Raw genomic sequence first — 25,882 nt, 5'->3', positions numbered from 1 at the left:
TTAGGAAGCAGTGAGAATGTACTGCCTGCCCCTTCTGAACCCAAATGTTCTGGTTCAGTAGTTTTAAACAATAGCTTAAAAGCAGTGGTGTTATCCTGAAGATGACTGAAATGGTTCTGCTTCAAGAAGCAATGTTAATTAAAAGTGCTGAGATGTGCAGTTTTTCTTAATTGCCACAGACTGAGGGCTCTTTGGCCACATTATTCTGGTTTACCAATTAAAAATGAATTGTTCCACAGCAGTGGAAATTATGAAGCCTGTCTTTCTGTGCTGTACGCCATTGGTATCCAACTGTATCATCCCCTGCAAATAACCTGAAGCAGCAGTACTCAGAGGGGTTGTCCTTGGTTCTGCCTTTCTGCTTGTGGAGGTGGGGGTTTTGTCCCTCATCAGCTGCTCATCTCTACCCATCTCCTCTACCCACCTGAACCTGCAGAAAATGTCATGATCTCTGAAGACTTTTCCAGAATGGTCTGCAAGTGGTTTCAGAGGTTCAAAAGCTTTGGGAGAGACTGACAGGCCAGGTAATGGTAACTCTTTTTCTCAGGTCCTCATTTTCAATTTGATTTCCTCAAATCTTTGTTACTGGGACATTTTATGTGCTAAACTAAACAGGTAAGCAGTTATTTTATGAGTCAGCATGGAAATCACTTCTCCATAGTGAAATAGCTACACTTGATAGCTTTTCAGTAGCTGGTGTTAGAATTTGGCTGACAGTCTGCCTCAGTCAGTTCTTTGGGGTCACATTGTCTGTGCATACCTGTACCCACAGGGCAGAGGTTGTTAAGCATTTCTTCCTGGGAGATCACCCAGTGTTGAAGATGTTGGGCAGTAGCAAAGTAACAGATGTCCTCTATAGAGCATCAATGTTCAGGTATGTCAGGGAAACCTGGATCTTGGCAATTCAGAGTCCTTAACTGCTATAGCAGCTTTTATGGAATGACAAAAATAACAGCAGGGACCTGGATACAGCTGGGGGCTCTAACTTATCCAAACATACATCATATACATTTAAAAAGCAATATTCCTACATGTGACATGCTGTTATCTAGCCCAACATTTCCTGAAGGAAAGCAAGTGTGAGAATGTAGGTTGGGGGCTGACTTAAAAGCGCTTCCCAAGCCTGGCTTAACCAGCCAACAGCCTCCTCTCTGCTCCTCCTTGGGCCTTTTTTTCTTAGGTTCTGTATTTTAGCTTTCCCTGGATTCCTTTAGTTGAACTTGGGTTTAGCATTTAACTCTCTTGATGTGCTGAAGCTTTTTCATCTTTTCTTTGTGCTATACATCTTTGAAAAAAAAAAAAAAAAGTTACTTTTCAGGTAACTTCAATGTCTCAATTTGTTATGCAGCTCTACCTCTGCACTGCTCCAGGCAGAGGGACTGAGTGCTTGGAAAAGTGCCCAGTGGAAAAGGACCTGGGGGTGCTGGTGGCAGCAGCTGAACATGAGCCAGCAGTGCCCAGGTGGCCGAGAAGGCCAGTGACATCCTGGCCTGTATCAGCAACAGTGTGGCCAGCAGGAGCAGGGCAGGGATTGTCCCTCTGTACTCAGCACCACTGAGGCCACACCTTAAATCCTGTGTTCAGTTCTGGGCCCTCACTGCAATAAAGACACTGAGGGGCTGGAGCCTGTCCAGAGAAGGGCAGTGGAGCTGGGGAAGGGTCTGGAGCACAAGTCCTGTGAGGAGCATCTTGGAGAGCTGGAGTTGTTAAGGCTGGAAAAAAGAAGGCTCCAGGAAAGGAGCATTATTGCTTTCTTCAACTGCCTGAAAGGAGGCTGTAGCCAGGTGGGGGGGATTCTTTTCTCACATAACAAGTGACAGGATTAGAGGAAAAGATCTCAAGCTGTGCCAGGGGATGTTTAAATTGGATATTAGGAAAACTTTATTTACTGAAAGGGTTATCAATCACTGGATCAATGACTGTCTAGGGAAGTGATGAAGTCACTATCCCTGCCGGTATTTAAAAAGCCTGTAGATGTGGTGCTTGGGGACATAGTTTAGTGGTAGGCTAGGCAGTGCTGGGTTACCAGTTGAACTCACTGACATTTGAGGTCTTTTCCAACCTAAGTGGTTCCATTCTGTTTGTAGGTTTATTATCTTTGGCAGGTATGTTCAGGAGAGTGGACTCTGTACCATGAACTTGGTTCACCATTCCTAGCAATTCTCTTCCAAAAGGAAGTAACTGTGTGAAGTCAGGTAATACTCAGCAAAAGGCTATGGGAAAATAGTCATGTTTTGTGGAAATTCTTTCCTTGTAAAATCTCCTGGCCTGTACACTGTCTCCCTTGCTTGTACTCTGCCTTGACCTCACAGGACAGTTTTTACTGTAGTAATGGTTCCTAACTCTCCTGGGTGTTTCCCATTAGCAGCCCATTCTGCATCCATGGCTCTAAAGAAAGGCCAGGGAGTGCATCCTGGTTCCTGTCTGGGCCTGTGAGCAGGCTGGTTGGCCAGCAGCTCTGTCAGATGAAATGTGTAGTGGCTGGGTATGGACTACATTTCCTTTCCCTCAGTGACAACACTAATCTGGCTGTGTATATAGCAGCTTTTACAGAAGCTGTGACTTCGTTTATGTCTTACGCTGCTATCATGTTTGATTGATGTCAGCCAACAAGTTATCAAGCAGTGGGGCTGATGGCCAGCACGGCTGTGCAAGACTTGATGCATTTGTCTAACGAACACCCAGGTAGTACCTGTATTGAAAGGAGGTGGAAGTTAATATGGTGCTGTCTCCACACCATTAATAAAGGCCCAGTGAGCTAATGATCCACATCATAGAATGTCAACATTATTCTCTGCTGATAACCTTATGTTCTTTACTTACCAAATTTTACCACAGTGTTGTTGCTTTATGCAACTTTATATATATTTTTGTTGTTGTTGTTGTTGTTGTTGTTGTTAGCAATCCAAGCATCTGCCATTTCTCCATTCAGAGATGCCTACTGATTTTCCAGCAGGGAGACAAAATACTGCACACCAAGTTTAAACCTTGGGTCGCCCTCCCCATTTGTCTTGTGGCAGACTCTGTTCTGCAGACCTTCCTCTATTCCCAGTGCAGGTTCCAAAAACAGTTATCCAAAATGAGAACAACCCATATCCCACCTCCATTGCCCTCAGCTCCTCTGCAGATGAGTCATTCAAACACTTGACCAGAGCTGCTCATTATGTCCTTTTTCAAACTAACTTCTGCTTTTGACAATGCATGGAAAGAATAAAGATTGCTAGAAGTGTTGCAGGAAAAAACAAACTAAAATAATACATTACTGTGTCTAAAAATGCACAGATAAAAATGCAGTATTAAAAAAGAAATACGTGTTTATTGCAGTAGCATTGAAAATTAAAAGTAGATCCCCATGCCATCCTAAGGACCAACTAAACTTATTCAGGATGTTTTGGGCAAACAGGAACTGTGGGTGAACTGAGACAAACAGCAAGGAAAGGTCAAGTTGACTTTAGCAGCTGGGAGTAGCTAAATTGCATTTCAAATGGGTTCAGTGTAAAAATGTATGAAGGCAGCTTGGGAGCAGAAATCAGTGTGCCTTGGAGATGATTAACCTGGAGCAGCCTGTAGTGAGGAGAGGGACTATGTGGCAGTCATTGTGAGAAAGCAGAGGCACCCTGCTACTGGCACACGTTCCAGTCGTACTAGGAACAGGATTGCGGGAGCTTCTGAGGTTTCAGCTGAAGTACGCATATCCCTAACAGTGTGGATAAAAGAGAGCATTGGATTACAAAGTGATCAAATAACCTGGGCTGTCCATCTCCATTACATCTGAGACCATTTTAACATCTAAGATGTTTAACGTTTAAACATCTAACTTCACCTTTTCTGGTTTTCCAAGAAAGAAAAGGGATTCCTTAAAAATCATCAGACATCTGAAGCTATGTGAAATTGCAACTTTTACCTATGCGGACACGCGCCATTAGCAGCCCCTGTTTTGTCTTGGAACACACGTGGCTTACATGTATAGCTGGGTATATACAGACAGAACACTTCAGAGACAACAGACCATCAATTTCCAGTGTTTACATACAACTGGCAGTGAATGAATTCTGTGCGAGAGGACCGCAGTTCCCCCCTCCCGCCTTCAGACTCCGCCCGCAGGGCGCAGCGGGGTCACGGCCCCGCTCTCGCGAGACCTCCCCTCCCTCCCGCCCGGGCGCCGCAGCGCCGCCCGCGTCACGTGACGGGCGGCCCGCCCGCGTGACGTCAGCAGTCACATGACCGGCCGGGGCCGTCGCCAGAGCGCCCCGAGCGCGGAGCTGCCGCCGCCCCGCTCCGTGCCCGCTCCGTGCCCGCTCCCGCCGCGCCCCGTCCCTGCGCCCCGTCCCTGCGCCCCGACATGGCCCGGGGGCTGCTGGCGGCGGCCGCCTTGCTCGGTAAGGAGGGGCAAGCGGGTGGCCTGTAAGATCGGCGGAGTGGCGGGGGCGGGTCGCAGCGGCCTGAGGTGGCCCCGGGGCCGGCGGCGCTGGACGACGCACCTGTAACTGGAGACCCTTCCGCCCGTCCGCTCCGCCCGCTGTCGCCTTCCCGGGGGCTGGCTGGCCCGCGGGGGCTCGGGGCTCTGGGGGGGCCATCCCGCCCCTCCCCGTGCCGGGCCCTGTGGCACCCGGCAGCCTCTGAGGGCCGCCCGGGGTACAAGCGCGGTGAGGGGCGGGGGGTGGCGGCTGAACCGCGGCACGGCCGGGAGCGCCGGTCTGAGCACCTGCGTTGGGTGCAGGGACTGCGCTCCGGGAGGAACCTGGAAACGCGTCTGGAGCACGAGGCTTGGAGACGTGGGGGCTACTGATGTCATTGCTAGGAAGCAGCGCTTTTCTATAGGGAATGTCATGCTCCGTTGCTAATGGCTTTCTTCCTACCCTGTCTTGAGCAAAATATGAAACGTGTCTGGAATAGAGCGATTTCAGTGCCTTGATGAGAAGGCTTGTTAGGTCAGCAAGGCTGTTTTACGAGGAAGTGTGCCTTGCTTGTTTACTGATAACTACCTTGGTTTTGGTTTCTTGTCTTGAAAGCCACATCACACAACACTATCAGGTTTCTGAGATGTGGCTTTGGCAGCAAAGGAAACTTGTTCAGCAGCTGGCCAAAATATTTCCCAAATAGAGTAGCAGTTGAGAATGCTTATCTGCCATCATTTTTGAGCTAGGACAGTCTTTGCAACTCCTGTAACGTCTCTTTGGTAGTAAATATCGTTATCACCATTGACAGTGCTTCAGTTTCACTGAGCCCAGAAGATGCCACTCGCAAAGGGCACTGAGCAGTTCAAATATCCAGCCCTCGTGATGCAGTGTAGCAAGCACAGTGATTTTTAGGGCTGCCAGCTGAAGTGTTGTTGAACTGGTGTCATAGTGGGAATTACTTGAATAGTTAGATATAGTTATGGCTTAAATGAAGAATTGCTTTATAGTTTGCTTTCAAATCAGCTTTTGTGATTTTTATGTGGTAGCACAGTTAATACTTTTGGCCATTGCAGTAGTCTTCCTTTGCTTAATTGGCAGTTACAAACATCATTTGGTTCGCTGTCTTTGTCACTTTCTGACATGTAAGATGTGTTAGTTTTCTGCAACTGAGGCAACAGAATAGTTTATTTTACCACAGATTTTTTAAATTTATTTTTTATTTTATTTACTGATAGTTGGGACTTTGTACTAGTGTCTAGTAGCTGTGTGTTTCTGCATAGCTTTGTACTACAGTCTTGGGGAAGGATCTTGTGCAAATAGTGACCCTTTCTTGCTAGAGTGTGGGGTTTGGGTTGTAGGTAAGGGGAGAAGAATAAGATGTAAAGATAATATATGAGCTGAAGTCTTTGGATATTCTAGCTCATTTGCAGCCTTTTAATCATCTGAGTTAACACTGGTTAGGATAAGGTCATCATCACAGGAGGCTGAAAGATTAGTATGGGTGGAGCAGACATGAAAACTTGTTTGGTGATGCCTTGACTTCAGGACAGCAGAAATTTTTTTTCCACCTGAATACCTCACCATACTTCACTTACTGTCTCAGTTTTCTATTTAGATTGAGCAGCAAGGACTAAGCTGAACGTTTCATGTGTCAGCATTGAGTATTTTGTAATTAATTTTCTCACTACCATCAAATATACATGTGGAATTAAGAGAACATTTAGGTAGTGTATGGTACATGCAGGGAAAGGGGGCTATGGGAAATTGAAGTACCCCCCCAAACTTAGCTGCTGCTTTTTGAAATACTGAGTAAGATGGTGCATTTCTGTTGTTGAGCACAATGAGTCAGTTGGGTTGTGTGCCAAACCCAACAGAGCTGCTTGTGCTCTCTGAGATCTAGAGCACCCGTACATTTTTTCGTTACTGAAACACAGGCACATCACAGAACACTTTCCTGAAAATTTAAGATTAGAATCAGAACCTGTGTAGTGAATAAAAAATGAAGTGTTTGAGAATTGCAGAAGGGAAAATTAGTTTTTCAAGATAGTGTGATGCCATTTCAGAGTCGCTGACGTATAATCCACATGTTTCTGTTGTGCAACTCTAGTCCAAAGAGGAATTTCAAACCTTGCTACCAATATAGAGATAGTTGAGAAACTTGATATTTAATTCCAGCCAGTGAGCAATATGGTACTGAATTGTTTTGTTCAGGTTTGGCATTATTGGGAATTTGAAACAGACCAGTATAACTTGATTTTCACAAAATCTAACTGCTTTAATGTTGAGCAACTTTGGAAATACTGCTTTACCTATTGCTGCACTTGACACTGTTTGCTTGATAGCTGCTTGAAGTGTGTTGACACAGTCTCTAAGGATCTGAATTAGTGTGACAGTCATCATGTGATAGGTTACTTGGCTTTGACTTCAGCAGCTTTTTTGACTCATGAAGTAACTTCTTGCTTGCTGAGAACTCTGCAGATTCCCTGGCATGCCATTTTTGAGATATGTTTCCAAGGTTTCTGTTCAGGCTGACCAAGGAGTTTTATTTTTCGTGTAACCTGCTTCTAGATTGTTCTGCAGCGATTAGGATGTTTTCTACTCTGTAGCAGATGACAAAGTGAAGAATTGCCTCTAAGTACAGAGGAGCCTGACTTAAAAATTGATACTTTGTTGCAACATTAACTGCTATTACCTCTGATAAGCCTTTGTAGGTCTCAAAGATAAAAGTTTATTTCTAGCAAAAGGCACACCTCGCTTTTGCTTGTTTCAGCTTCAACAGTTTGTCTTTGGTGCTGGTGCCGAAATGGATTTTTTGGTATGTGTTCTCTTAAGCTTGGCAGAAGACACTTTTGGCATGTAAGTGGTGGGAATTACAACAGCCCTTTGAACAATCCCTTGCATTATCCTGATTCTGTATTGCATACTTTTAAATGTACCTTATGTACATTATTACATATGTAAATTAGGATTCCACAGTTTTTGGTCATCTGACTTCAAGATGGACTGGTGTCCCTTTCAGTTTTAGTATAACAGTTTCTTAACCTTCTCTGTCCTTTGACAGCACCACTGACTATCAGTACTACTTTTTCTACTGTTAGTTCTAAATGTGAGAGTCTTAGGTGCACCCTCACATTAAGAGTACAGAGTTTAAATGTGCTTCAGAGGGTACTTGTTCCCTCTGCAGTGTTCAGCCTTGAGCACAGTAATTCACAGTTAATACATTTGGTTTTCTTGTATTAAACTTCTGATGACATCTGTTTTCTTAACAAGACTTCACTCCATATGGTACTGTACTTTTACATTCCTTGACAGGGTTAAGATCTACTGTGTAAGACTAGGAGACTAGTTTTACTCAGGCAGTTAAGTTTATTGCCTTATGTCCAATATCCTCTCCTCTGGGGAAGCTTTCTCTTTAAATTGTCACACAGTGCTCCTTTCTTCAAAACATTGTTTGGGGCTGGCAGCTGCCTTGAAGAATGTGTATTAGTTGTGTGGTGTGATACAGCGGCACTAAGCAGAGCCAGTGCAAAATGGACTTGTGTGAATACTGAAAACGGTCTAGCCAGAGGAGTTCAGCTCTCCCAGTGCACTCATGCAATCATTTGCTGTAGAGCTATCCCAAGATTTCCTTCCTTTAGATAGGAAGCCATAAAGAAGTTTCATGTGACTAAACTTGATGCGTGTTGTGCAATTCTCTGGTCAAATGGCAAGTGTATGGCTGTTAGATAGCCTTTCCTTTCTAATGCTTTTGTATTTGTATAAATTGGCTTATAAAGACAGAAGTTATTAATCTCTGAACTGAAATTGGAAAACAGAATGTTTACTGCCTTGATTGAAGTCAACAATATCAAAACCATAATCTGAAATTACATGAATTTGTCTCTCGGTTGGCAAGGATGCATATTCTGGGCTGGATCAGGAACTTGATACAATCAGGTGCTGCACCTGCACAAGTGCCGCTGGTTCTCTTATCCCCAAAAGTGCTCTCATGCATCCTTGAATTAAGCTCTGTTCTCCCTTTCTCCACAACTGTGTGGGTCCACCTTTGTCTTTTCCTGCCAGCTTTCGAGGTAGCCAGCATTCAGTCTCATGTGTCCATTGGTGAAAGGTAAATGTAACTCATAATTTTATGGAGACCGTCTGACCTCCTGCAAAGTGTTTTGTATGTCAAGCCTATCAAGGGATTTTCCTGCTTTCAGTTGTTCCTGTGTTTTTCTTTCTGTATTATCCCGAGGTGGTATAGGTTCCGAATCCTAAGGAAGTGATCTTGACTTGGTATTCTGATAAAGGACTTGTACCTGGTGTCCCTCTGGGAGTAGTGCATACATTGGAAGACATAGCATTGTTGGAGAGTGTAACTCCTTGGAGATTTTTCCATTCTATTCTCTGGCATAGATTTGGGAGTTAAAAGTGGTGACTGAAATTACCACTGTTCACAAAATGGCACTGAGATGACAGGATCATTGTGAACCATCAGAATGAGTAAATTACTGGGCATTTTAGTTAACATATACAATAGAAAATAAACCTTCTTTAGATAATAACCAGCATTTCTTATCTCCTTGGATTAATGCCCCACAGATAGCAGTGTTTGCTGTGTTTGCCATGAGAACATCTGGGCAAAGGTGCAAGGCAACACATCAGTGCTGCAGCTTAGTACAGAGTGATTATGTGGGGCTGGCATCCCTTACCCTGGAGTGCTGCTGCGCAGTATTTCCAGGGTGGGCTGGAGCTGAGGAGAGTCCATGGGTGTGACCAGGCTGTGGGATACTCGGAACCCCATCATAGCACATCCCAGGAACTGGCAGCTGTGCTGTGCTGCAACCATGGTTTTCTTCCTGAACATTGTAGGCAGTTGAGGTAACTGCAGACAGTACCATCCTCTGCATATCTTTATGGCTTAAAAGACATGATACGGGATGTGTGCCCAGGTCGATTTGGATGGCTTACTGTCCTTTATTTCATGAGGGAGAACAATGCTCAAGAAGTTTTTACTTATGCAGGAAACATCACTGTGGTAATAAACCCCAGATTATCCAGAAGTAGCTTTTGTTTTTCGTTATTGTCAGTGTTCCATATTTCTAATAAAAATTGGAGGCGAAGTAAATCATTAACTGTAGTAACTGAAGCCTCTTTGCAAGCAGATGGTGTAGACAACTACCATTAAATATACTTAGTTTTCTAGCATACAACAACCATTTGTCTCTCTCCCTTAGGTTTCCATTATATGGGAGAATAAATAGTGGGTAGCTGTGTTTGACTAACAGGATTTCAGTTATAAAAAAGCTGGAACCTGAAAGCATGTGTTAGATTGTTTTATTAGCTTTGTAGTTTTCGGTTTAGAACAAACAACTTTATGAGGTGGATTTCTTTAAGATAAATTGTTAGACAATCAAGGAAGTATTTATTTTGTTTGACTTAGTTATTTTATCTCAGACTGTTAATATACTTTGGGTTTTTTGAGGTAGGTATGTTAGATAAAGAAGGAGGCTGGATTTAATTCAAGCAAGATCTTTAGGTGTTGCTTTAACAGTTACCTTAAGTGTTTTCTTGCATGAGACTGTAATTGCAGAAATGAGGTCTAAAGGAAGAGTTTGTCTTATGATTTTCAATTGAAAATATGCTGCTAGAATAAACATTATAAGTAGTCCTTTTTTTTTTTTTTTTTTGAACTTACTGGAATACAAAGGAAGCATCGGAACCAAGGGAAATTTCTTTGATGATAGTACATTTTTGGTAATTCCTTGACTAGTATCCATAATGCAGGGCTTCCCATCAAATGAATATGAACATAACAAAACTTACTTTTTGCTATTGAAAGGTCTTGGATTGCTTCCTTTAAATTGAAGTACTGCACTTGCTGTGCCACAGGTAGTTGTGATAGAGGGCTCTGCAGTTTATTAAGAGGAGCATTTAAAGCCTAAAGTTAAGAATCTGGGGGTTGTATCAGTTTTTGTGTTTAACTGCAAAGAATGATATTGTTATGAGATGTACAAACAATATTCTCAACTTGTAGATATGCCCTGATAGAATTAAACAATACATTATGTAACTTTATTAGAAATATTTCCAGGATGGATTGATTCTACATCAGTTTGCTTTTCTGTAGTCTTTGACATTTTGACTGTAGGCTTGCAGTGTTTGTGGGCTGGTGATGATTCATGCATTAATCACTACTCGACATGGGAACTGCCTTCACAAAACTCAACAGCTGCTTTCCTGCGAGCTGTTCCTGTGCCTTAAACTGGCTGGAGCAGAGGTGGCGGGACCTTTCTTTCAGTGTCTTGATTTGTTCTTCAGTGTTTTTTTCCTAATTTTTTTTGCTTCTATGTCCCATTTGTTTCACTTGGTTTCGTCTGCATTCCTTTAGGACCTTGGGAGCAGATGATGCTGCAGTTCAGTTCTCTCTGATCACCATCCTTGTGAGTGTTGCCTTACTTCCAGTGAAACAGCTCTCACCACTCCATCAAGGACACTTGGTGTCTCATGCTGGATGTGTCTGTCTCATCACTGAAACTGCAAATTCAGCAGCTGCTGAATAGTTCTTAAGAAGGACTGGGATTTTATAGCATTTGTTTCACAGTAATGAAATCAGGATTCATATTACTTAAACCTTACAAAAATCTAGTAGTTATGCAGATGTTACTATTTAATGTGTATTCATACCCCTTATTCTTTAAACTTGCTGAGGGTGATTTATCAGCTCTTCATTACTAGAATTTGTCTTCCATTTGATGCTTTCTGGTACCTCTTCATTGTCTGTTGTTCTCTGAATCATTTGTAATGGATAGGTCTGTCATGTTTTCATTTAGGCCAGCAACATTTTTCTTAATTGTTTTTCAGTCTTTTCTTTCCCCTTAATTTCTTTTAAAAATTGTTTTTCTTTCATTATTTTACTCAGTTACTTCATTATTTTTAGCTCTAAAATGCCAGGATTTTAATAGCTACCAAACCAGGGAGTCTGCATGCACACTGAAGGTTTTCAGTCATAATGTTAGTTCAAGGAGCAATGGATTCTTATTCCCTGCCTCTACTCTTTTCTACACTGTGCTAGAACTCTTCAGAAAAGTCTAAACAGCTTGCTTTGGAGAAAACTAGTGCTTGCATGAAATGTAAACAAGTTCCAGATGTAAATGTAAATTGAAACTTCCATGTGGATGAACATGTTTCTGATACTGCTCTGAATTGTAGTAAATAACATTTCTTTATTAATGTGTACTCCTTAATGAACATTTTATGCTGAACATAATAAAAGGACAGTTTTCATTTGAAATAAGTTTTCTACCCTATCGGTTCTTAAGCATTTTCTTTCTTCTGTCTATCTCTGATTTCAAGTCTAGATTCTCCAAAAACTGGGTAAAGTTGAATGAATTCCAGTTTCAGCTTTGCCCTCCTTACTGCTGGGAGAGGATGTGCTGTTGCTAAGGGAAGGCGACAAGGGAAAATGCTTGCTGGGTGCCAGAGAAATAGTTTCCAATGTGTTCCTGCAACTGATGTGCCTTCTACTCAAGTCCAGCTGACAAAAGTCCAATTTTTCCTAATAATTGTCTTCATACAATTGTATACACCATAGTTTTGCAGTGAAAAGTTTTAAGATTTTTTTTTTTAAACTTCCTTACTCAGGGAGGGAAGCTAGCTAATGGATAATCCCTCATCTGGATCGCTTTGCTATTATCAGCAGTTGAATGGATTAGCATGTTTGACTCCTCAAAGCTTATTTGCTTGTGATAATGACTTATGTCTTGCAGCTGTTTTTTTATCAGGTTTTCTGCAAGACTGAAGTTGTTGCAAATGCAAACTGATAAAGTGCTGGCATGAAAATGGTGCAGGCTTTTTGCAGTGAGGTTCATTTGGGGGGTGGTGGCGGTAACAAATTGAGAATCTGCAAAATAAAAGATTCTAAAATAAAGAACTGGTCAAGTGCAGGAGCACTGTCAGGTATCCCTTGCTACAAATTAAGTAGATGACCAGCTTTCCAGCTGTTTCCAGCCTGCCACAGCGTATCCCCTGTGTGAAGCTTTGTTGGCAGTGGGCACTGGTCACACTGGTGCCAGTCCATGCTGCCATCAGAAAGGATGACTGCTCCCCTTGCTGTGTGTTCTTGCTCTGTTAAGTCAGTACTTTGGGCACTTGTACTCAGTGTGCTCTGAGCATAGAGGCTGGAATGGAACAACGGGCAGAAAGGCTTTGCTCTGCTTTTCTCAGCCGCTCAGTCTGAGTTTAGCTTAAACCAGTCAGGAAAACATAACCTCAGTCTGTGTCAAGGTCTTGGCCTCCTCCTCCTCCTCTAAAGTGTGGAGAGTGTGAGGACAGTAGAGAGAAGTTCTCCTGGAAATGGTAGCATGCTCTATCATGCTATTTTTGGCAGTGCCTTCAAAACATCTGCAGTCAATCCAGGCTTTCTAAATGCTGCATTCAGTGCATGTACAGCTGAGTGTCCTGGTACAGCAGGAGTGAAGGCTGCATGGTGTGCTGTGGGGGAAAGGCAGAGTGCTGGAGGCGTGCAGGATCAAATAGGCTAAGCCAGGTCTGTCTGAAGATGGTAAAATGGTTGCTGTGTGCAGAGAACACTGCAGCTGCCTTGAACACTATGACTGGTGTTTGTTGCATGTCTTTCTTATCTCTTAGGACCTGGAATGTCAACAGTTTTGGTTTGGGTGGCTTTGCAGTTTGATAAATGAGGTGTTTAATTTATCTTCTGTTTGTTAGTGATGTTGAAGCTAATCCAGAGACTGTTAATGCCCAAGTTTCCAAACTCAACTCATGCTTATGTTTTACTCCCAAAATGTACAGCCGTACATATTTGTCTCTTTGGGATTAAAAATGCAACTTCATGTGACACCAAGTTAACCACTTTTATTTTTATCAGGCTTTTTACAGGCTTCCTCTTCATTTGAAGTGAAAGATTCAAGTGGTAAGGTCTGCATACTTGCTGATTTGACAGTAGCCTTCTCAGTGGAATACAAAACAAATGTGCAAAAAGAGGTAAGGGCCGTGAATATCTTGCTGCTTGTCATTTATTAGTATTTTTAGTATTTATAAAATATGTGGTATCTTTGCATGTGTGCAGTATTTAAACTTTCTCTGAGTAGCTATGTATGAAAAACTGCTTCAACAAAGATTTTTACTCTCCAGTCATCTTGCATCAGCTTTTCCTTATTATGGATGCTTCTTATAATTAAACAGCAAGGTTGAGGCTGCCTGAAACAATCACAAACAAAACATGTGAAATTACTGTTGTGACTGAAATTCCACACCATCCTGTTGATAACTAAAATAGCTTTCACTTGAACTGTAATGGCAAAAATACTGCTAGTTCTCTTTTGGTAACTTGGTCACACTCACTAAATATGAACTGAAATGTGGCTTTTAGACTTTTTAAACCCTGGAAATCTGTGACCTTCCAACGTAGATTTCAGTGCATCTACAGATTAGTGCAGTCTTACAAATTGTTCCATATTAACAGCAAAAGCTTGTTAATGGAAAATTAAGAATTGTCTTAATAAATGAGTTTTGGGGGTTTTTGTATCTTCACTACTGAATAGGAATTGGGGGTTATTGCAGTTTTGCATTGTTGGTATTTTTTTCCTTGCCATCAGTGTAATACAAGGTTAAAAAAATCCTACTACTTTACCAGTGGTGCACTTGCTATGTGTGATTTGAACTGAGTCTTATATTGTATAATCCATATTTTCAGTGGTGCTGATGGACTAAAATCCTGCTGATACTGGTTTATGTGTTTGCATTCAGAACTGATTTCTTTCATAACATACTTTTTTCTGTTTCTTATTGTAAGCAGTAAGCTCAGAACTTCACAGTAAATGTTGTATTGGTCTTCAGATATCACATTTCTTCACAATGTGTAATAAAGTATTACAGCCAAGCTACATAGGATGTACCATTCACTTTTGTTCTTGCTCAGTTGTACTGCAAGAAGCAAAGATTAAGTTCTCCCATTTTCCACATATCCAGATTTTGCCATATTTGATTCTTGTAGTACAGAAGTACCTGCAAATTTATATTACTGGTTTAGAAGGAAGAAGTATCTAAGAGGTGCTGTGAGTATCTACTGTGTAGTCCTCCAATTTCAGAGAGCAAGATTCTCAAACTTGAATGTCAGTAACATGCTGTTTGCTATATACTGGTGTATAAGTAGACATCTGATATATTAATGTCTGATGTATATTTGTAAGAGTTTCAGATGATATTTAAAAAGCTGTGAGGAAAAGCTTTCATGTGTTTTATTTTCTACCCTACAGTTTGTACACTTTTTTCTTCCACAAAATGCTTCAGTAGACTCACAGAGCTCATGTGGTAAAGATAATGCATCTCATCCAATTCTGGTATTGGATTTTGGAGGAGGACATTCCTTAAGCCTGAATTTTTCAGAATCTGCAGACAAGTACCAAGTTGAAGAATTAGTTTTCCACTACAATCTGTCAGATGCAACTTTATTCCCAAATTCAACTACAGGTAAAATAAAAAACTTTCTGTTGTTACTGCGAAACCCTTCCAGATGTAATACTAAGTCTTTTATTTGAATACTGGTACATACTAATGCAAAGTGTTTTTTTACAGGAGGCATGAAGACTGTATCACATAAAAGTATCATTCAGGCACATATGGGCACACAATACAGATGCATCAACTCCAAGCACATCAATATGAAGAATGTGAATGTTACTTTTAGCAATGTCACTTTGGAAGCCTATCTCACAAATGGAACTTTAAGTGTGAACAGTAAGTATCTTGTAACAGAAAATGTACTTGATGAGGTAATATTTCCAACAATAGGTTATTTCCTTTTAAGTCCTGACTAATCATATTTAAGGTGAATACAAGCTGCATCTAAAACTCTGACAACAGCATCTTTTGAAATGAATGGATTTGCCCCAGGTTTTCTCTGTAGGATGTTGGCATCTGTGGCTAGGGGATAGTACCCTGGGTTCCCATGGGTATTGTGCTGTACTCTTCATGAGTATGGGTGTTAAACACATGCTGCAGTAGGTTGAGTGGGCACATGGCCAAAATCCTATTTTAAGAAGTATCTGATAACTTCAAAGCATTATGGCCTCTACCAAAGTAATTTGAACTAGTTACTGTGTGCTCTAGGGAAAATTAGTGAAATAATGGCAGACAGGAGAGAATTGGTCTGTAGAGAGCAGAAATGTACATCTTCCTACAGGAGGTTTTAAAGTCAGGTTTTTCTCCTTCAGGGACAATCACAAAGTTAGATTTTTATGCTGATTGTTTGTTTTGAAAAGTAGTGTGGAACTTTACTTCAAAATATTAAAGGCCAGTTACTTCATGGTGTGTTCATGTCCTTTAGTTTTGTGGCAGCAGTCTTCAAACACAAAAGAGCTGTATAAACTGATCACCCATACTATCTTAAGCAGTGATAAGTCTTTGCCTTACTTTTAGAGTCTTTGTTTTCTGTGGGATGTAGAACTTTTCTTCAGCTGTCAAGCTCATTTATGAACCTGCTAAGTTGAAACAAATATTAAAAACAAGGGTAGCCGGTGCTAGCATGGAATAGATACAATGAACAAGTGCCTTTTACTGGAGTATCTTTACCTTGTCCATTTCTGTGAAAAATACCTTGCCTGATGCATGATAATAGTGGCATTTAATTCTTTTATAGCTGCTTCACATGACTGGCTCAGATCTGTATGTATCATTCCCTTGATCAAACTTTTCAATTCAGTGAACTAGTTTGCAGTAAAGATGTGTACCTACATTTATGCTTAAAAAACCCACACCAAACCCTTCAGTCTTCAGAACTAATTATGAAACTTTGATCTAATTGTTTTACCAGGTAAGTATGATAAGTGATCATTTATCAGCAGGCTCAAACATAAGACATGATACTGGAAAAAGCTGATTTTTAACTTCTACAAAACTTCATTAAAATCTCCCTACTGTGTAATACTTTACTTTTTAAGACCTTAAGATCTGCTTTTATGTAGTCCTCTAGTTCCATTCTTGTAGGCTTGAGCCTTCCCCTGTCCCTTAGGCAGCTAGTTATTGATAAACTTTAGATCTGGATTTTTTCCTTAATCTTTTTTTTCTCTGCAAATCTTTAATGAAAGGATATTTCTGCCGGTGATTGGTACAAGACTCACTGAAGGGAAGAAGAGTCAATATTCAGTGCATCTGCACAACTAGAAATTGTGACTTCTGTCAGTGTACTAGAAATTAGTAACTGAGGGAATGGTAGTGGTTATCTGCAGCTCTGAAAGGGAGACTTCTATTTTCTCTCTGTTGGTAGTTTTGCCAGCTGCTTTCCTGTAACTGTCAAGAAAAGACATAAGAATTCATCTCATCTTTTGATCTGTCCTGAAGAGTTACTAGAAACTGCTCTAAATCAGTTCAGTAAAAATAATGTATTAAAGCTCCAACTAGGCTAAACTTCCACTCAATGTGATTTGATGCTTCCATCTCTGCCAACTTACAGAAGAGCCTCTGTCTGTTGAGGTCTTGCAGATAGAGGGTAATTCTCCATTGAAGTGCCCAGAAGGATGCTTTATGGTTTGTTAGGAAATGATTGCATTTTGGGATCAGACCAGTATCAGTCTAAAAAATACAGGATCACTCCTCCTTCATCCACCTTCATTCTGCTCTTGGACTTTTCCAGGAGTGGAGTAGAAATAGGAAAGCATGCTGTGTTGGAGTGTGTGACTTCAGACTGTGTGATTACAGTTCTTCTTTCTGAGCCATTATCAAAAATTAAGCTGCTTAAACTGTTTAAGGCTATTTATTAGCTGTCTTGTATCTGTGAAATATGTATGCATTAAATTTTAGAAGTAGGCCCTTTGAGTGAGAGCTGATTGTTGCTGCAGTTGCTGTTGTCCTTAAAAAGTTGCAAGTTGTTATCCCTGGCATGTGGAGATGACCTTGGCTTGGAATATGGAAGTCTCTACTTCAGTAATGTCTTTGTTATGACCTTTGGTTTTGGCTTAGATGTTCAATGCAGGAACGTTCTTGGCTCCCAGATCAAGTTAAGATCTTGCTGCCACATGTTTCCAAGTACTCTGGCAAATAAATCAGTCACTGTTCCCTTGGAAGTTGCTGCTGGACTGGATGAAAAGAGAAGGTGAACTTGCACACCTTCACAGCCTTGTTAACCCCATGGAGGGTGGCTCCTTGTGCAGGGCTGAAGGGAAGATGGATGTGAGAGGATACAGCAGAAAATATGGCATCAGATGCAGTGTCTCAGTATCCCCCTGTTAAGACAGAAGAGCCAGAGCAATATCTTAAGGCTATTCTGGGTATTGCCAGAATAATGAGAGTGAGAGGAAGGAGAACACATTTCCTGGGAGACAACTTTGAACAGTGAGCAGGAGAACAGTTCCTCTGCTTTTCCCATACAAGTGCCCAGGGCGTGCTAGGGATCCCAGCCTGGCTGTGGACAGACAGCAGAACACTGGCTCTGTCAGGTTTATCCTGACCTGATGGCAAAGCAAATGATGGACCTGAATGACAGTGGATGTGGTCACCACTTCAGTTAATTATCAGCAGAGGTGTTGTTTTCACATGCCAGGCTTTAAAAGTGTCTCAAACTTTGCAACAAGGGTTTAGGTAATACTTTACCACTGTTTATTATCTTTTATTAGGAGAAAAGCTACTTGAAGCTGCATCGCCCTTTCCCTCGAGGATTAAAAAGGTAGATCATCCCACAGCTTCATTTTGTTTTGTAATGACTGTTCTCCTTTCTCTGCAGAGACAGAATGTGCTGAAGATAGGGTCTCTACTACTACTGTGGTGCCTACAACTCCTAAACAGACTACTAGCCAGTCTCCAACAACTGGCCCAGCACCAACATCACCCCCAAATCCTACAGTTGGTAAATACAATGTCACTGGTCCAAATGGAACCTGTGTACTTGCCTACATGGGCTTGCAGCTTAACATCACCTATCAACAAAAAGATGAAAAGGTACGTTTTTCTTTTTTGTTTCTTCAAAGCCTTCAAATTTCTTCTTTGGGGAACACTTGGTAAATTATTATAAGCTCACCTTTTTCTTTTAGAAGCCCAAGTGTTTGTGTTCATCTGTCATTATCCTCTATTTGAATTGCTTAACCTGGTCTGGACTAATGACATTCCAAACACTTGTACTGAAAGTGGTTCTTAAGGATTATTCCATTCACTAAAAGCAGTAGTAAACTTGTCTGTTGAATCCAGGAAGTGTATATGCGGTCATTTATGAGAAGTAGTAAAAGTTACCAAGATATGACATGGGGAATCCTGTTATCAAAGTAGCAATTGAAACAAGATTTTTAAAGTGTTAAATAAAATGCAGAAATTTGGCCTGAGGTATGTATAGAAAGAGTGAATGACTAGTAGAAGGGAAAATTAGTACTGTAAAACTGGACAGGCTTCTGATTTAATTACCCTCCAGCCAGCCCTGAAGACATTTGGGTTTGACTTTGATGCTTAAAAGCTACTTAACAGCTGATTTTAGTAGTAAAAAAAAAGAAAAATACAATATTTATGTAAGATCCAGCCCTGGCACAAATTCCTTCCCTCCACTGTTGGTGCAGAGCCTGGCTTGCCAGCCCTATGGACAAACCCAGAGTCCCAAAGGGACTGTTGAATCCCCCCAACAGGAAACAGTGGTTTGCAAAAGGAGCTACTGCATTTATTTATGATGTTGATGACTGAAAGGTAAAATCATAATTACTTATAGCTGGTGTGTGGCTGTACAGTGGCTTATTGTGATGGTAGCTGTGTTTGAGCCACCTTAATTGTGTGAAATTCCCTGATTCTGGTGTTCTGCTTCTGGTGGAACAGCTGATTTCTAGTGTAATGACCAGTGAGGAGGTGGCAAGTAGGTTTTCTGGTCACATGAAGATCAGCTAAGAGCTACTGAAAGGGTTTCTATTTAATTGTTTGGCAAGTGGCATTTAAGCCACAGCCTTCTGTAGATGCAAGACAGTATAAAATCATGAACCATGGACAAAACTAAAACACTTTGAACTGAAATGACATGCAAGATGATTGTGCTGACAGGTGGTCCCCTTAATTGCTTCTATCTTATGTCAAAGCAGTATTTTATAGCATCTTGCCTTCTGTGTGGTGTGGTGGTTCTTGATGTTTTTTCTTATGCTGCAAGGACCAAATCAGTTGGTGTAGAGAAAGGAGTTGGATTCTTGCCTGCAGCCGGTCGGGGCTGCAGAAAGCTTTGTTAGATGTGCCCTTAGTTGTGTGTCAGTTACCTGGTAACTCGGGTGCAGCCCTGGGTCTGCCCTGGTGTCTGGAGCATCGGGCCAGCACAACACTGTAGGCACGAACACAAGCCAGCCACACCTCAGCTGAGTGTAAGGTGATATGCTCAGTCTCTTCAAGTGTCGTAATTGCTCCTCTTCTCTCACAGATGGGTTTGGATTTGCTGAATTTCGTACCACATAATACAACTTCTTCTGGGAGATGTGACAATACATCTGCCTTGTTGAACCTGACTTTTGAGAAAACAAGGGTTATCTTCCAGTTTGCATTGGTAAGAATCTCTGCACCAAGTGTGTAGGGTCTGCAGCACTTTCCATGTGGGAGAACTAACTGGGGCAAGTGCAAGAAGAAAAACAACAGCTACAGGAAGGGGAGTAACTAGTTCCTTTGGGTTTAATTCTAGGATTTAGTGGGTTTTGTGCTTGGTTACCACTGTGTGAAAAGAATGTGTTTGTGTATATATGCACACATACATATGTGTACACAGAAAAGTATTTTGTTTGGAGTGGGAACTTCCTTGAAGATTGTGTTGCTTACTCTTTAAGGTTTCTTGCTGAAACTAGAACCAGCCTATGACAAGTGGGCATCTAATCTAATTTTAAGCCTGGAGCTGGATTTAAGTCCTCATTAATATTCTGTGTACAGCCCAAAGGCCAACTGTGCTTGTCTTCTGGTCCACTGTGATGATTGGGAAATCCTGTTTCCCACAGCCCTGCCCCAGGTGCTGTACTGGAGCTGTGTACCTTTGATGACTGAATCCACTGTTTGGTAGAGCTTCATGCTCTTTTTTTATGCTGATCACCTTGAGCTGTTGCTACTAAATGACTCCACAGCTCTCTGGCATACCAAGTTCATTGTTTTAGGCTGCTTAAGCAATGGGTAGGACTATTCCTGCAGTATGGAAGAGTTTGGGGGAGACAAGGCCCCCTTTCTCTGCCTCTTTGCCCTGTCACAGAATAATCTTCCTAAAGGTGCATACTTTCTGTAGCTTTTCTCTCCTAAAGTCCAACTAAACGTCTCCTCTGGATGCTAATCCCATTTGTGGTCTACATTTTAAAAGCCCTTCTCAAAATGCATGCAGAATGGAACCTGAACAGCTTATGCTGTACATCATGATCTTAAATTACACCTACTGATTTCTTGGTTTTTGTTTTTTTTTTAAAAGAATGCAAGTGCTGAAAAATTCTTCTTGCAAGGTGTGAGTGTAAGCACGACGCTGCCTTCTGAAGCAAAAAGTAAGGACTTCTAAAAATCTACTCTCTGTGACTACTTCTTTAAATATTAAGGGTAGCCTGCATTAAATAATGTATGAGAAATGGTGGGGATGAGTGTATCAAATCATGGCTCTGTGAGCTTACAGCTCCTGCTCTTCAGATTTATGTAATAAGACTTTCTCTTACACAGATCCAAAATTTGAAGCAACAAACAACAATATGAGTGAGCTGAGAGCTTCAGTAGGGAACTCCTACAAGTGCAGTTCTGAGGAGAATCTGCAGGTCACGGACCAAGCCCTTGTCAATGTATTTAATGTTCAGGTCCAGATTTTCAAGATTGATGGAGACAAATTTGGGCCAGGTAAGAGCTTTGCATTTGGCAGCCCATGTCATATCCAAGATTTGTGAGGTATACTTCGATATAACATTCTATAATTAAATGTCAGCTTGTGGGTGCTGTGCTTAGCCTCTGCATGCCCTACTACAGATGATGTGGGGGCTGATTAAGATGTCCAAGTTGAGGCTAGTGTGAGAAGTATGTAAAAAGCTTTGAAACAACTTGGACTTATTCCTAATGGTCCAGAGAAGAATGAAGGAAGGGTGCTACCTTTCCCTTCATACTGTGTGCAGACAGTTGTGTGAAAGGGGCACACCTGTCCCTTGTGACTATGATGAAAGCAAAACGACTGTGGGAAGGGTCACATGGATATTTAAGATGGCTAAATTTGTGTGTAACTAATAGCTCTTAAGGAGGAAACAATCAGTATAATCTCCATATTGTGTATACAGCTGGTATTAGAAAGACTTCATCCTGAATGATCATAGTGGACCTGGCTTCCTTTTCATTGTTGACAAGCTAGCTGAGCTAGTTTTATCAACATGTTGAGAGCAGAATGCTGAAGTTCTGGATGTAGCCATCTGTTGGTGCACTAGTACTTAACATGGATCTTTTTCTCTCTCTTCAGTGGAAGAATGTCAACTGGATGAAAATAACATGCTGATCCCTATAATAGTTGGTGCAGCCCTTGCTGGTCTTGTTCTAATTGTCTTGATTGCTTACCTGATTGGCAGAAAGAGGAGCCATGCTGGATATCAAACAATTTAATTACTTGCACTAAAATCCAGCATAGATGAAAAGCAATTGCAAGAGGCTGGGGGGAAAAATCCCCCTACATTTCCCCTGAACTGGTTGATATTGTAAGGTAACATCTTTTCTTGCAAATTGCTTCTTTAAAGTCTGCTTTATTAAATGTGAAATCATCTTGCAGCATTTAACTATGCACAAAAATAACTTCTGAAGATTCTGGTGTTTAATTTTGCTAACTAGTTTTAATATTTACCCACTTAGAAACAAGCTAAAAGTTTTTAAGGGTGCTTTTTTGGAATTGGCGTAAGATTATGTCAACTACAGTTTCCAGAGAGGGATGTTGCTAACTCTGACTCAATTTCAGAACTCTTAACAAAGGGAAAAGGTTCATTATTTGCACCGCTGCCATTGAGTGATGATGTTAAGCATACTGATGATGCATTTGAAAAAATTTAGTTAACTGACAAAATTGAAATCTAAAATCTGAACTTCACCTTGTCTCTTAGGTGTGTATTTTTTACTAAGCTTTAAACTCAATGCCTGGCACATGCAGGGTGTGAATGACGCAATACTCAAACCTTACAGGAACTCTTTATGATTGGACAACTCCCCTGTTTGATATTTTTGATGCTATGCCAGCTTGTTAGGAGCTGGTACTTTTTTAAAATGGGTGTTATTTTTATTTACTTTTTTTTGTAAAGTTGTTTTAGTCTGTTCTGTTGGAAGGTTCAGAGAGATCCTGTTACTGCACATGTGTACAATATAGATCTCAATCTGCTGATTCTATTGCTTTAAACTTGGCTGGGGGGTTGTACACTTTAAGGATCAGTTCTTATGTATGCATTGCCTGTAACAATGCTAATAAAGACACTTTTTTTCTGTATTTCTTAGTATTGCTGATCACTCTTAAAACCAGTTGTTGACCATTTATTGAGGGCTGAAGTCATGGTTTGGCTATACTTGGGAAGCTTGAGACAATCTTTAGTGTGGAGTTAAATAAGTGCTTAAGTTTTTTCTTTGTGGCACAAAGGAAAACAATGTGTGTATGTTGAAATCAGGTTCATTTTGCACTTTGTGATTGAAAACAAGGAAAGCTCTGTGTTGGTAACCTGAGACCTGGAGGCGTTAACTCTAAACTGTCACTTCCTGAGAGATGCAGGTACACCAGTCTGCCTGCCTAAGCATCGCTTTCTGACAGTGCTGCGAAGGTTCTTAGTCTTAGGATTGTGTAAATGACATTTCACATTTGATTTTGGAGTTGGCCTCCTACCACGAAGTCAGAAACACACATCTGCTGAGGGCTGTGTGCTGGAAATGAACCTTGGTGTTTAAAGCTTCCCTGACTCCCTCCTGCAAGGAAGGCTTAGGTGTTAACAGTACCAGCTCTGCAGGGCAGGAGCCAGGGCACACCACAGCCCTGCACAGAACACTCCTGACCAAGGGAACCCAATGCAGGGCAGGAAGGCTGGCTTTGGACCAATGCCCTGTGCTCTTGAAGGTAACTGGAAGCTATGAATGTTCCTAGTAGTGAATAGTGTTTCCCAATGCCTGCAGACATAGTAGAAGTATGTTACTGCTACTGTCCTTATAATTCAGTACTTGAGGATAAAGATGTATGTCTGGTACCATAAAGGATAGGATAGCTCAGAATTACTGTGGAGTAGCAGTCTTTAGTTGTCTAGAAGAGCATTCTGCTTTCCTCCCTTCCTGCTGAGGGATGAAAAAATCTTAATTAGCAGGATAGGGGGAAGCCATTATTCACAAGGACTGAAGAGAGCTTGGAGTAAAGTCTGAAAAGGATTGTGCTGTTAAAAGGTGAGGCTTTCCAAAGTAGTTGTTGCACATGGAACATAAAACTCCATCAGGTGCTCCAGTTGTCTCTCCTCCTTTCCCCAGCTGGAAGGAGAGGATTTGGCCACGAGAGGGCTCCATATGGACAGGAAAGCAATTCCCAGACTCCTGGCCCCAGCAGGGCTGGAAGTGGCCCGGTGCCAATATAGACTTTGGAACTAGGCAGTGTCTTCCCCTGTCAAAGAAGTCTGCTTGTGGATGTGTTTACAAGTGTTTCTCCTCAAATTTTTAGGGACACGGGTGTGGGAGAATTGCACTACAGCTGCTTTATCTCACACTGCATAGATCAGCTGCTAGTGACAGTCACTGATTGCTCCCTTGCCCTGCACTTTGCTGTATCTGAGTTCCTTAAGTGAGAGCAGTGAGGAAAAAGATGCTTGTATTCCATGCAATGACTGGCAGTCAGGACTCAGATCACATAATTCACTCTCTACACCATGAAACAGGTTCTGACAAATTAAATTAATTTATTTTATACAAATGGTAATGGTGTCACAGTTAACACAGTAATACATAATTTTATACGTCTGTTTGCTTTTAATATTACAAAATTCCCTGGGACTATTTTTTTAAAAGGAAGGTCCTGACAGTAATCACATTCTAGTCTGAAGATATCTTAATCCTTAAAAAATAAAAACAACACACCACCAACAACAAACAACAATAGAACCACCAGTTCCAGTTATCAAATCTGACATACAGTACAAAGTCTTAACACACTTGAAAGGCAGAAAAAATTGGTCAAGTGTCAATTAATTAATGGAAAGCTTAAAGTGTGCTTTAATCAGTGCAAATAGAGGAATGTGTCAATTGCTGTACTATCTGACCACCTGGTTACACCTGGCATGTTATCCCTGAGAAAGCAATTTCTCCCTGCAGGTCTCTCGGAGTTTGTTGATTGTTGCCATGGATAAGCTTCCAGGATCTGTGAATATTTTCTGAGGGCAAAAGAAGAACATTGTTAGTTAAAATGCTGGCTTTGAACAGCATGCTAGAATTCACACATAATTCTCTGAGGTGTGAAATCCCTGCTTCAGTGTCCATATTGTGAAATTGCTCACTGCTCTTTGGCCTTCCTATAAGAGGGTAATATCTTCATCTACTGAGCTGTAAACACACAGTAAACCTGCAGCTCATAACAAGTGCAGTAAGTTACACAAAAGCAGCAATAGAAAATTTGGCTTGAATGTGTGTCCAGTTGAGATTATTTTAGATGGCAGGTGGTGGAAGGTGGCATATTTAGAACTTATTAAACAGTCCTGGATAATGTGACAAAACACCAGTGCGTTGTGTGGTGCTAGCAGAGGTGGCTCAGGCTCTGGAGCACAAAGAAAGCAGTGTCTTCTTACTGCAAAAAATCAGTTTTAATCCCTCACGCCACTACCTTTGCTCCTTTTCTCTGCCAGGCTTTCCAGGAGAGTAATGGATACGGATGTAAGAACTTGATGTGTTCTGAATGTCATCACACATCTTCAATTAGGTTTTTTATTTTGTTTTCACTACTTCACCTAGAACTTCTGCATGAAGAAAACTGTGAAGCAAAGCTACAGGTTTATGCACTTTAAGCTACAGTTAAGGTGTGTGGGCATCTCAGTTCTTTGGAGCTGTTAAATGACAGTTCTAGAGAAGAGACTCTAATTTAACCAGTTCAGAACAGCTTTCTGGCAAAGAAACCTTCAAACTGAAAACTAAGGTTCTCTTCTGGGGGAGGAGGCATAAAGCAACCTGCTATTACCTCTACTGGTACTAATAGCTGTACTGCTATAAAAACCCCAACCCGACAAACATCCGAGCACAAAAGTACATATTTCAGTGTTACAGAAGAACCTAACCGAAATTGTTTATCTAACTGCCTTCAAAGCCCCATTACCATAGTAAATAACAGTTAAAATTCTTTTGCTTAGGCTAACTGCAAGAAAAACGTGGTTGATTTTCTAAAATTGGCTGGTGTAAAATTTAACACAATTAAAGAGGTGGGGAGAGAAGTCCGTCAAGGACAAGTGTTAGCATCAGCCTTTGAACAGGTGTTCTTAAGGCTGTTAATGTTTAATAAATTTGTATTCTAAACTGTTTATGGAATGTGAAAACCCCTCAAATATCTTCCT

The 25,882-nt window shown here is 41.3% G+C and overlaps 2 protein-coding genes across 4 annotated transcripts in view; one reads left to right on the top strand and one right to left on the bottom strand.

Moving 5' to 3' along the window:
- Positions 1-4,235: 4,235 nt before the first annotated feature.
- Positions 4,236-22,809, top strand: LAMP1 (lysosomal associated membrane protein 1). The gene is made up of 9 exons (XM_002191571.5): positions 4,236-4,379; positions 13,270-13,385; positions 14,660-14,873; positions 14,979-15,140; positions 18,121-18,335; positions 19,774-19,896; positions 20,791-20,860; positions 21,030-21,200; positions 21,805-22,809. Exons 1-9 carry the CDS (start codon positions 4,343-4,345, stop codon positions 21,942-21,944), a joined length of 1,248 nt encoding a protein of 415 aa, XP_002191607.3. The 5' UTR covers positions 4,236-4,342; the 3' UTR covers positions 21,945-22,809.
- A 1,411-nt stretch (positions 22,810-24,220) lies between these two features.
- Positions 24,221-25,882, bottom strand: part of GRTP1 (growth hormone regulated TBC protein 1) — a 34,622-nt gene continuing 32,960 nt past the window's right edge. For all 3 annotated transcript variants that reach the window (XM_004174720.5, XM_072933366.1, XM_072933361.1), the window contains one exon: positions 24,221-24,715. In XM_004174720.5, the coding sequence (XP_004174768.1) occupies positions 24,626-24,715 (90 nt within the window). In that variant the 3' untranslated portion in view covers positions 24,221-24,625. The remainder of the gene's footprint in view (positions 24,716-25,882) is intronic.

This window comes from Taeniopygia guttata, chromosome 1 (assembly GCF_048771995.1).
Source record: "Taeniopygia guttata chromosome 1, bTaeGut7.mat, whole genome shotgun sequence".
Classification (NCBI taxonomy): domain Eukaryota; kingdom Metazoa; phylum Chordata; class Aves; order Passeriformes; family Estrildidae; genus Taeniopygia; species Taeniopygia guttata.
This window is presented reverse-complemented; position numbering and strand designations above follow the sequence as displayed.